The sequence below is a fragment of the Macrotis lagotis genome, chromosome 1 (genome assembly GCF_037893015.1).
Source record: "Macrotis lagotis isolate mMagLag1 chromosome 1, bilby.v1.9.chrom.fasta, whole genome shotgun sequence".
NCBI classification, from domain to species: domain Eukaryota; kingdom Metazoa; phylum Chordata; class Mammalia; order Peramelemorphia; family Peramelidae; genus Macrotis; species Macrotis lagotis.
The window spans coordinates 923,930,760-923,942,832 of record NC_133658.1 but is presented as its reverse complement, the minus strand read 5'-3'; the positions used below and the strand labels follow the sequence as shown (position 1 = coordinate 923,942,832).

Here is a 12,073-nt window from a genome sequence, read left to right as displayed (position 1 = left end):
ATTTGAAAAAAAATCAGATGTTCTGTTATTGAAGAAAATTTCACACCTTGATTTTATGAAGAATGTTGCAGTCAAAAACCTGTGATATCTTTTTCCTCACCTCTATATAATCTTTGTAAGAATCCATAAAAATAGAGAAGATTATACATAAAGATTCGAAAAGAGCATAGATCATCTTTGGTATAAGAGTGGGAGAAGGTTCAGTGTCCTCAAAACCTCTGGTAAAAATTGGGAAAGGACAGTGACCCTCAATGACAGAATGCCTAAATTTCTTAATCAAGTCAATTAAAGATAAACTAAGTGTGAGCAAAACTTAGTCATCACAATTGAACTAATTCATAAAGCTTTAGATTAGGATGGAAATTGCTTGTTCAGTTTGGAAGTCTTGGAAATCCACTAAAATAAAATGAACAATTGTAAATGAATCATATTTGGATTTCTTAAGGAACTATGATAATGTTCTATTTTCATTGTTGTTCAGTCACTTCTCAATCATGTCTGACTATTCATGACCCTATTTTCGGATCTTCTGGGTAAAGATGCTAGAGAAATTTGTTATTTCCTTCTCTGGCTCATTTCACTGATGAAGAAAATTAGGCAGAGTTAAGTGGCTTACCCAGTCACAGAGTTAGACAGTGCCAGAGATATATTCAGAATATCTTCCCCATTCGACCCACTGTCCAATATCCTATGGGATTTAAATAAAAGCAGCTGCCTAGGTTTCAATTAAATTTTCTTGCTTCTTCTGGAAGCACACTCATAAGGCTTGTGCAAGTTTCTGCTCCTGCATAGCCACCACCAGGGACCTCAACTGGTCCATACCACTCTTCTGGAAACAGTAAATGGTCCTTCTATCCTCCCTCATTCAAGTATGTGCTGTTCAATAGATGAAAATTTGTGAGGTAAAAGTTTGTGAAGTGAAAGTTCTTAGAATTGTGAATGAGATGAATATTAGCTGAAATTTCTTGAGGCATCTTCTGTTTCCCTCAGGGCCCACTGATTTTTGATTCAGTGGAGTCTGGAGGTGTTTAATCTTCACTCAGCCCAAACCTTCTTTAAAGTCTTCTCTGAAGACTTGTCTGAGGAGGTCAATAACTTCAACCTTTATTTTTCTTGTTCAGCATTTACTTCACAATGGTTTTCTAATGGTTTATGAAGAAAATCTACAGAGCCTGGAAATATCTAACCTAATGTTCCATGTTACTAGAGAACGTCTAACTTTAGTTTTGAGTATAGGCTACCAAACTGATCTCACTGGCTTTAATCACTTTGTGAAAGGTGGCATATGGTAAACTTGAGGTGTTAAGTTATGGCCTAGAGTTCCTTGATAATAAATATTATGAAATTGCAGTCCAAACCAAGATAAAGTGTAATTGGAAAATGATTAACAAAATCAATGGAAATATAAGAGCATGTATGTCAAATTACACCTTAAAACTAAGTCAATATATCACCCATAAGAATCCTTAAATATGAGGCAGCTAGGTGGCATAGTGGATAAAGCACTGGCCCTGGAGTCAGGAGTATCTCAGTTCAAATTCAGTCTTAGACATTTAATAATTACCTAGCTGTGTGGCCCTGGGCAAGCCACTTAACCCCATTTGCCTTGCAAAAGAAAAAAAAACTAAAAAAAAAGAGTCCTTACATATTAATTTGTGCTTCTCATTTCTTTTTGATTGGATGCCACTGATAAAAATGATAGAGGTGCAGAACTACCTTCAGGAAGACCTGAAAATTAGATTCTTCCTTTCAAATTTATTATTCATGTGACCTAGAAATGACATTTAACCTTCATTCTCCCTAGTTTCCTCAATTGTAAAAGTTAATAATTATGTTTACCTTTCTTATGATTTATGCAAGATTCTGAGATTGGATATGTAAAATATTTTGAAGGCTTTAAAGTGTTATATAAATTATATTTTTGATAATTAGATAATGGTAATGATAATGGTGATATTAATGAAAATGATGGTGATGATGATGATGATAATGTATGGAAGGGCCATTGTGGGAAGACAGTAAAGTAGTTCAGAAATTTTCAGCTTCCAGATTTTCTTCACAAACCAACAAAAATTTCACCAAGAAATGGTTGTTGATTTGCCAAATTGAATGTGGAAAGTGATTATCTTCCCACACTAACTGGAGGGCACCATACAAAAGACAGGACTTCCAGGATCTGAGTTTTGATGTGAGTAAAGGGTTGATGCCTCCAGGTCGACTCCAATGTGTTACCCAATAGGGGATCCCAAGGATCTCTCCACTGGGAAGCAAACTGGCTCTCAAGAAATTTTACCTTAAGTTTTTTAACTTTCACTTCACTCATAGCCTCAAGGTCAGATCATAAACTTTCATTTTATTGCTAGTAGATGACTGCATGGGAGAAGACTGAAGCCCTCTGCCCTATTTCAGGAAACCACACCTAATAGTGCTGATCAAAAGTGACCCCAGGCTGTGGCTATAAGAGGGCATGAGGGAGCACATGTCTGGTAAGTGCAGAAGAAGAGAGTAAGAACATTTTGGCAACAGTGTGATTAGGTTTCCTAATGAGGGGAGGATAGGAGTCCTTGAGATTAAGTCTATGAACAGAATTCAGAAAGAAATAATATGAAGGATCTTCAGCTGAGAGTAACATTATGCAAAGCTTGGGGTTACCAAGAGATTATAATAATGAGCCATGAAAAATAAAATAAAACAAACGAATAAGCAGGAAAAAATAACATGATAATTGATAGCTACTTTGGGGACAAATAAAATCTGGGCTTCATATTCAGAAAAAAACTGAGGAAAAGAAAAAAAGAAGTGAACAAATTGACTTCTAGAAAGAATAGTGTTAAGCAGTCAAAAGTCTCAAAAGGAACTTGGAAAAGCTTTAAAATGTTTTTTTAAATAGCCTATAAGAGAGAATGAGGATCTGAAAAGAAAGGAAACCAATCGGAAAAAGAAGAAAATAACTTCATGAAAATGAATTGACCAAGAGAATCTGAATGACATTGTGATACCCTAATAAATAAGGAAATTTTATATAGAGAGAATATTAAGCACCTTAATAGAAAAAATAATTACTCTGAATGAGAAATTAAGTAAAGACAAAATAAAAATTGTGCGACATCCCAATGATATTGTGATAGATTATTAAAGAAAATTTCCTCAAGGTTCGAGAACTGGAGGGTAAAGTAGAAGTAGGAAAAAAAAACCAATCTATCATTCACAATCTGAAAGATATCCCAGGGGAACACTTACAGGAACGCTATAGCCAGGTGCAAAGGCTAACGGATTAAGGAGAAAACATGGCAAGGAACAAGGGAAAAAATACAATTTAAATATCATTTAAATATAGTCTGGCATTCACAAGACCTAGCATCCTCTACTCTAAAAGACAGAGCTCTTATAACATTATATATCAATGAGCAAAAAAGCTGGGGTTACAGTCAAGAAAAGTTGGGTATAATCTTGCATGGAAAAAATGGAAATTGGATGAACTAAAAACCTTTCAGGAATTTCAAACAAATGAGCTAGAACTCAATGAAAAATTTTATATAGAAAATCCAGAAAAATATAAAGAAAATATTGAAAAGTAACTTTAAGGCACTCAATAATATCAAACTGTCATTTATGATAAATTATACACACTTGTATATATATATATATATATATGCACATATAAATACACACATACATATAAATATAGGTAAATATTTATCAGTATAATTAAAATTATAAGTATTACTAAGTTAGTTTGAATGATAGAATGGGCCTGGATTATGAATGATGGGGTGATTCTAAAAGAACAAAATAGTATAGGTAAAGATAAAAAGAAGCAATTATATCATGAAAATGGGATGTAACAGGAAGAGCTAATATAGAGGAAGTTAATAGGGGTGGAGGACTGGTAATACTGGAATGTTGATGTCATCTAAGTTGAAGAGAAAATAACGTGTACATTTAGAAGTTTGAAAAAATCTTCTGAACATATAGAGAGGTGGTAAACTTGGGGGAACAAAGTGGGGAACATTTGGAGGTCTATATAAATTAGGATTCTGAATGAGAGTGGGATAAGATGTGGATGAATATATAGAGATATGTACAGATTCAGCCAGGGTGGGTGGGTGAGGAGAGGATGGGTTGGGAGGAAAAAATAAAGTAAAAGGGAGCGGGTAAAAAAGAGATCCTGAGAAAGAAAATAAGTAAAAGTAAGATGGAGGGAAATTAAACAATAATAATAAATTTAAATTAAATGTGATGTTTATAGCAACTCGCTTTGTGTTGGCAAAGACCTTTGAGGGAATCTTCTTCATTTGGGGAATGTTGGAATATGACTATACTAAGAAATTATGAGCTCAATGAGCTTAGAAAGGCATGGAAAGACTGGCACAAAATGATAAAACCAAAAAGAGAAGAACCAAGAAAACAAAACACTGTATATATATATATATATATATATATATATATATATATATATATATATATATATATATATACATATATATATATGTATATATATATATGTATATATATACATACATATATACATATACATATATATAGTTAGAGCAATATTGTTTTAAGAATGACTGATTTCTGTTAATGCACAATTAAAAATAAAAATTTATAAAGATAAAAACTACCTGAATCCAAAGAAAGTCTAAAAATTAAAGGTAGTTATAAATAACTTTATATACATGCATTAAAGTTGTCTTTCATTGTCAAAGAAGACCACAACACCAGGGCCATGATGCCACGACAAGCATATGAATTGGATTTGAGTGAGTCTTACTTTCTCCTCTGAAGTCACTGGGTCCAGTGGCCAGATATGAATCAGGACAATGAAGATGGCCCTAGATGCAAGGCAAATAAGTTTAAGTTACTTGTTAGAAGTCCCACAATTAGTTAATGTCTGATGTCAGATTTGAACTCAGGTCCTCCTTTCTTGAGAGTCAGTGCTCTATTCCCCTATGTCATATAGTTTTATGACTTTGGGAATGTTACTTAAATCTGACTGCCTTGTCGCCAGGATGTCCAGATTCATATAAAACCACTGGACACAGATGACTCTGGAAGAGAAGGTGAGGCTGGTGACTTAACACAGCAGCCCCCCCACTCAAATCCAATTCATGTGCTAATCATGGCATCACTTTCCTGATGTGTGGCTTTCTTCTAAAATGAAGGACAAAAAATACCTAATTCTATATAAATATGAATATGTATGTATACATTGATTCCCATGTATATGTTAATGTGGGTATGTATATATCTATCTATATGTGTGTGCTACATATAAATGTATAATATACATACAAGGGCCAAGTGATAAGAGGAGGAAGAGGAGTCTGAATTGTACCTCAACTGAAATTGCACAATCCTTCACAAACTGGATTGAGAATATCTCTTTTAGACTCAAATAATACAAATCCTGGCAATGATTCTGTGCTTGATGCCCCAATCATTGACCAAAGCACACTTCACTCATATATTCCTATTTATGTCTAATAATAGTAACCTTCTGTTGGAGTGAAGAAAGATCAAAAGAGCAAAAAAAAAATACATGAAAACTTTTTTATTCATTTAAAAGGAATAGCAAGTTGCACAAAACTGATTTGCATTTTTATTTTTTATTATACAATACTATGGAATTGTTTATTTTATAAATTAAAAATAAAGTAAATGTAAAATTTAATATCATAGCGATGATGTTGACTATATGAAAAAAATTACATATAGAATATATAGAGGGGAACTTTTTGTTACTGAATCTTATGTATTTGCATATTTCATGGAGTTCTCCAAAGTTGGCATTAGTTTCTGAATTCTTTAATGAACTGGAAAACGACTGAGAAGAACGATCAGGCATTGAGAGGCCGAATCAAAGTCTTACTTGGCTATCAAGATCAGCAAACAACTAGGAAAGACTATGAAGGGAAAATTACCTATGTAAGTAAATTGGATATTTTCAGCACTTTGGTTGATAAATTTATCATCCAAGGGGCAGCTATGTGGCGCAGTGGATAGAGCACCAGCTCTGGAGTCAGGAGTACCTGGGTTCAAATACGGCCTCAGACACTTAATAATAATTACCTAACTGCGTGGCATTGGGCAAGCCACTTAACCCCATTTGACTTGCAAAACCGAAAAACAAAAAATAAAAAAAATAAAAAATAATAAAAAATAAATTTATCATCCCAAAGATTCTGTTAATTTGAGTAATTCATCTGATTGATTTCTTTGAATTGTAACTCATTGGCCTAGTGATTTTTGCTAAAAGTTATAAGTTTATAGCAACTGGCTCCATCTGGGGTTTTGAATAGTTTTGTCTTCCTTTTCTGAAATTTGTCTTTTATACTTCAGGTGGAACAGTGAAATGATAATGATGTGGAAGGAAAAGAATGAGTCTTGTTATAGCAATTTCATCCTATTAGGATTATTGGATCCAAACCACCATGGACTGCTATTCTTAACTTTTATTCTCATCATTTTTATGGTGGCAGTTATGGGAAACAAAGTCTTGATTCTTCTCATCCGCATTGACCTCCGTCTCCATACCCCAATGTACTTCTTTCTCAGCCACCTTTCCCTCATGGATATCTTGCACATGTGCAACATCATTCCCAGAATGGTCTATAACTACATATCTGGCAGGAAATCTATCACATTCGTGGGTTGTGGCTTGCAGATCTACCTCTACTCTGTCTGTGTGGGTGCTGAATGCCTTATTATTACAGTCATGTCCTATGACCGCTATGTGGCCATCTGTCACCCACTGCGCTACCCCATCCTCATGAGTCATCGAATCAGTGTCATTCTAGCTGCTGGATCCTGGCTTGGGGGAATGATCAACTCTACAATCCATGTAATTTATATAATGCACCTCCCTTTCTGTGGCAGCAGGATCATTGACCATTTTTTCTGTGAATTCCCAGCCTTGTTGAAACTTTCCTCTGTTGACACATCACAGTATGAAGAAGGTCTTAATGTGACTGTTGTCATCTTTATCCTAATTCCTCTTTCCATCATCTTTGCATCTTATGGTCAGATTCTCAGAACTGTGCTTCACATTAAATCAGGGGAGGCCCAGAAAAAAGCCTTCTCCACTTGTTTCTCCCACCTGACTGTGGTTATCTTGTATTATGGGTCTTTTATCCTCACATACATGATACCAAAATCTTATCGTACTGCAGGTCAGAATAAGGTCTTAGCCATCTCATATACCATTCTCACTCCCATGCTCAATCCTATTATTTACAGCTTCAGAAATAAAGATGTCTTATGTGCCCTGAAGAAGGTTTTAGGAAAGACACTTATTCGTAGAAATGACAATTTAGTCAAATTATATTGAATATCCATTAATGTCCTAACAGGAATGTGTAGAATATATTACAAGGAGCTGTCATGTATTTTGGTGATAGATGACATCAAAAATGATGCTTCTTACTACCTTTAAATATACAATTAAATCAATTAAAAAACTCAATATTTACCAACAGAGAAAATGTATATTCTCTCCTATTTATTTGGTTTTCATTTAAAAATTATTAATTTATTTTCATCCATCTAGACATGCATATTTCCAAGTAACAGAATTTCTCTCCACTGTCCCTTCCCCACCCTGTCCCCTCAGTAGGGAACAGTCAGGTTAGCATTTTACATATATCTTTTGTTAAACATATTTGCAAATGAATAATTATTGGCATGAGGAATTAGAAGTGAGGGAAAGAGATACAGAAGAGATAATTTTTGTAAAGTGTTCATCAGATTTGGAAGAATTTTTTTCAGTATATTTTTGTTTTGTTTTGTTCTGTTTTTGTTTTGTTTTTCTTCCTTGGATTGGGGATAATATTGTCCATAACCAGGCAAATACAATTGTCCTCTCTCTCTGTGCACTGTTGAGTGGAGCTGCTTCCATCAAGGTAGTTCATCTCATAATGTTGGTGTGTACATTGTTCTCTTGGTTCTACTCCATTTGCTCAGGAACAGTATTCTATGTATTTGTTGAATTTATTTCATGAAGTCTACTTTAATTTATACTAACAATAGTGCTATTAATTCTTGCTCCACTTTCTATATTAGACAATAATTTCACATATGCAGAAGGTCACAAGCAAGTGTAAAGATAATATTTACAGATGTTTTAAAGTCTCTGATTCCTGCCAAAATCTTTTATTTTTGTAACTACATCATGGGTAATATCAAAATTCATTGAACTTATTAGTATGCTTTTACTTTAGGATATCAATTAATTCCTCACTGTCCAAGGATTGTAATGTAATTTCTACACACACACACACACACACACACACACACACACATACACTCACTCACAAACACTCACAAAGACATAAACACATACATTCCTATTCTCTACTAAAAAAAGAAAATATTTTTGTCATGAATATATAAAAATATTATGTTTGATATTTGGTTGCAGATGATCTTGAGTTTTTCCTTTGAACCACAGAATGCAATTAGTTAGGGTCCAGATTACTGATTGATATGTGAGTTCATTTTGCTACTGATATAGATGGAAACTCTTGCACAATTTTTCATCCTCTGAATTTTTATTCATGCTACATCATATATATTTCATAATCAATCCAATGTGGTAAATCCATTTGGAAATACTATATAATTATTTATATACATGCAAGAATACATACATAGCTAGATATTTATATGTAATCATATTCCTTTGCAAATATATCGATACTATCAATTTATCCTTCTATCTCTTCAACTTCTGCTTCTCATATTTCAATATTACCAACCCATCTCGTTTTATGTGGTCTGTCTATTAGAACTTGGAGTCCATGAGAGATTGGACTGTCTACATTTTCAATATTTATCCTTAGTAAACTATAATGTGCTTTGTACACAATAAACACTGCCCTCTTCTCCTGAGCCCCTCTCCTCCTTTTTCATTTATCCACTTGTATTCTATGTTGAATCATTTCCTTCATCTTCCATCTTAACTCCTACATACCTTCAAATGAACTGAAGTGAAGAAAATTATTTAAGTGTTCTGAATGGGGTAGCCAAACAATTCACAACCTCAACTGGGCTCTCAATTTTACAAGAATAATCTTACATCTGTCTTATTTGATCATTATCCTACCCTCTGTAGTGACTTTTTCAAGCTTTCTCCTCCAACTTTAAACTTCACATGATTCTCTGCCAACACTTATTCAGCTGATATTTTTGCCTCATATTTTAAAGGGGAAAGAATAATGCAAGAAGTTCCCTTTTCTCTCTCTCTCTTTGCATATCATTCATATGATTTTCCAAAAATCTCCTCCATCACTTCATCTCACATGATAACAAAGCTCTTATCTTTATAAAAGCTAACTCCTCTACCTGCTAACACTGTCCATTTCTTCTCTTGTCTGTGATAGATTGTCTTGCTCTGATATCTCCTCTATCACTGATTTTCAATATCTCCTTGTCTACCTGTTTATTTCCTACTGTCTACAAATACCTCCAGTTCTGCCTGATCCCACAAGAAAAAGAAACCAACAAACTCATAAAAACTCAAAAATGAAATTAAAAATCCTCACTTGAGCCTTTAATCCTTACTAATTATCATACTATGTCTTGACTGTCTTTTGTGGATTCATTCCTTGAAAATGCAAACGATAAAATATATCTCTAATTCTCTCCTCTCACTCTCTTATAACCCTATAATCAGCCTTATCATTCCACCAAAATTACTCTCTCCAAAGTTACTAATGATATCTTAATTGTCTTTTCTCAATACTCAGTCTCCTTGACCCCTCTGCAGCCATTGACATTGTTGATTATTCTCTCCTCCTTGATAGGCTCATCTAAGTTTTCAGCATACCCATCTTTTCTGGTTCTCCTCCTACACATCTGACCATTCCTTCTCTATCTCCTTACCTGTATCCTATTCCCAATCATGTCCTTAAATCATAGTGTACCTACATCCTGAATAAATTCACTTACCTTACCAGTACATTTTCAAGGGAGATACACATTGATCATGAGGTTGACACATACATTGCCAGAGCTAACTCAGTATTTTGGAGGTTTGCAACAATAGTTATGGAAAAGAAGAGGTTTTAGATTGCCTACCAGACTGAAGGTCTACAGATCGGTTGTGCTGACCTCATTGTTGTGTACCTGTGACACCTGGATAGTCTACCAGAACCATGGCAAGAAATTGAATCATTTACATTTAAATTGTCTTAGAAAGATTCTGAAGATTATCTGGCAAAAGATTCTAGACACCAAGCTCCTTTATTGAGTTAAACTGCCAATCATTCAAACTTTATTACAGAGATTACATCTATGATGGACTGGCTGCGTTGTTAGAATAACAGAAGAACACATCAAAAAGACTAGTCTATGGAGAACTCACCCAGGGAAAACATTTACCAGCAGGTCAGAAGACTTGAACACCCTGAATGTCTCTCTCTTTTTTTAAAGTTTTTTTGACAAAGCAGTGGGGTAAAATGACTTGCCCAAGATCACACAGTTAGGTAATTAGTGTCTGAGACTGGATTTGAACTCAGGTTTTCCTGAATCCAGGGCTGGTGTTCTATTAACTGTGCCACCTGGCTGCCCCATGAATGTCTCTCTTTAGAGATTTAGCAGTGATTTGTAGCATGGGGCATATTAGCATAGAACTGCCCAGCATGATGTGGCATCATCAGAAAGGTTTCCGTGTTTTATGAGCAATGCAAAATTGAAGCAGGCCAAAGAACACTTGAGATGTCTAAGTTTAGAGTAAACACCCCAAATGTTCAAATGAACTATTTGTGACCAACTGGAGATAAAGCATTATGATTTCATATTATTCTGATCAGTCATAGTTGGATATGTTGTAATTCATGTTTAATGGACTGATGTTAATTTGGTCTATTTCCATAATGAAGGACATGAACCAACAAGCCAATTAATCCTAAACCCTCTTTTCTTCTCCTTTCATACTACTTCACTTGATAGTCTCATTAGCTTCCAGTAATTTAATTATCTTTCCTAATGCTTCACAAATCTACTTATATTGCTCAATGTCCAAACTCTCCTCCATTCTTGCATCTCTAACTCTATCTTTCACTTATTTCAAACTGAATAGCTAGTAGATATCTTAAATTCAAAATGTCTAATGCCAAGCTTATAATCTTTTCCCCTTAAATACTCACTCACCTGACTTCTCTATTATTGTCAAAGACAAACTGAGCCTCCCATTCATTCAGGCTCAAAATCTTAGTCATTCCCTATAATCAATCTGTTGCGCAGGATTGTTGATTTCTTTTTTGCATCATTTCTCAAATATATTCCCAACTCATGCCTCTATCATTGCACTAGTCTATTGGTAGGTCTGTTTCCCTCAAGTCTCTATTTTACTCTATCATACACTTAGTCACAAAAGAGATATTCCTAACCACAGTAAGCAATTATTTATTTTCACAGATTTTAAGTCAAAATCTAAACAATGAGATCCAGACATTTGATAAATTAGCGCAACTTTTGTTTCAATTCTTACCATGCCTTTAGTCATAGACTGGACAAACAGACCTCTGAAAGATCATAATTTGGAAAGAATAAGGTCACCCACTGCTTCCTGGATTTCCTCCAACTATAAAAGACATATTAAATAAATGGAATGAAGTAATCAGATAAATATTGATTGTTCATGATTCAGTGAAGAGTTAAAAGTGGGACTAGGTAGTCCAGTGGACCACCTAGGTAGTCCAAATTATTCCTGAGGAGAGAGTAAAGCTTGGGATTTAGCATAGCTCCTCCCCCACTTATATCCAATTTACTTAATTGTGATGGTTTCTGACAAAACACAGGATAGACATTATCATTATCTTTTTCATAATCATCATCATCATCAACAAGAGAATGCCATTACATACAAGAAAATACAACTTTCATTTCAGAAATAGACAGGATACCACAGGCAGCCATTTCAAAATATTAAACAAAAATTAGAAATCACTCAGCTAAGAAATTCACTTCATCTATCTAAAAAGGGGAAGAGGACTTCAGTCTTTCTTACTGCTCACCAGTAGCTTTCAGAAATGGGGTTAGTGAGATAGAGAGAAAGAGACTTGGGGTGGGG

The 12,073-nt window shown here is 34.4% G+C and overlaps 1 protein-coding gene across 1 annotated transcript; it reads left to right on the top strand.

Moving 5' to 3' along the window:
* Window positions 1–6,364: 6,364 nt before the first annotated feature.
* On the top strand, window positions 6,365–7,330 carry LOC141509723 (olfactory receptor 2AJ1-like). Its single transcript, XM_074219467.1, has one exon. It carries the CDS (start codon window positions 6,365–6,367, stop codon window positions 7,328–7,330), a length of 966 nt encoding a protein of 321 aa, XP_074075568.1.
* The last annotated feature ends 4,743 nt before the right edge of the window (window positions 7,331–12,073 follow it).

Bases quoted from the DNA above. Each gene is read 5' to 3' on its own strand.
- LOC141509723 (XM_074219467.1), top strand. From the start codon at position 6,365: ATGTGGAAGGAAAAGAATGAGTCTTGTTATAGCAATTTCATCCTATTA.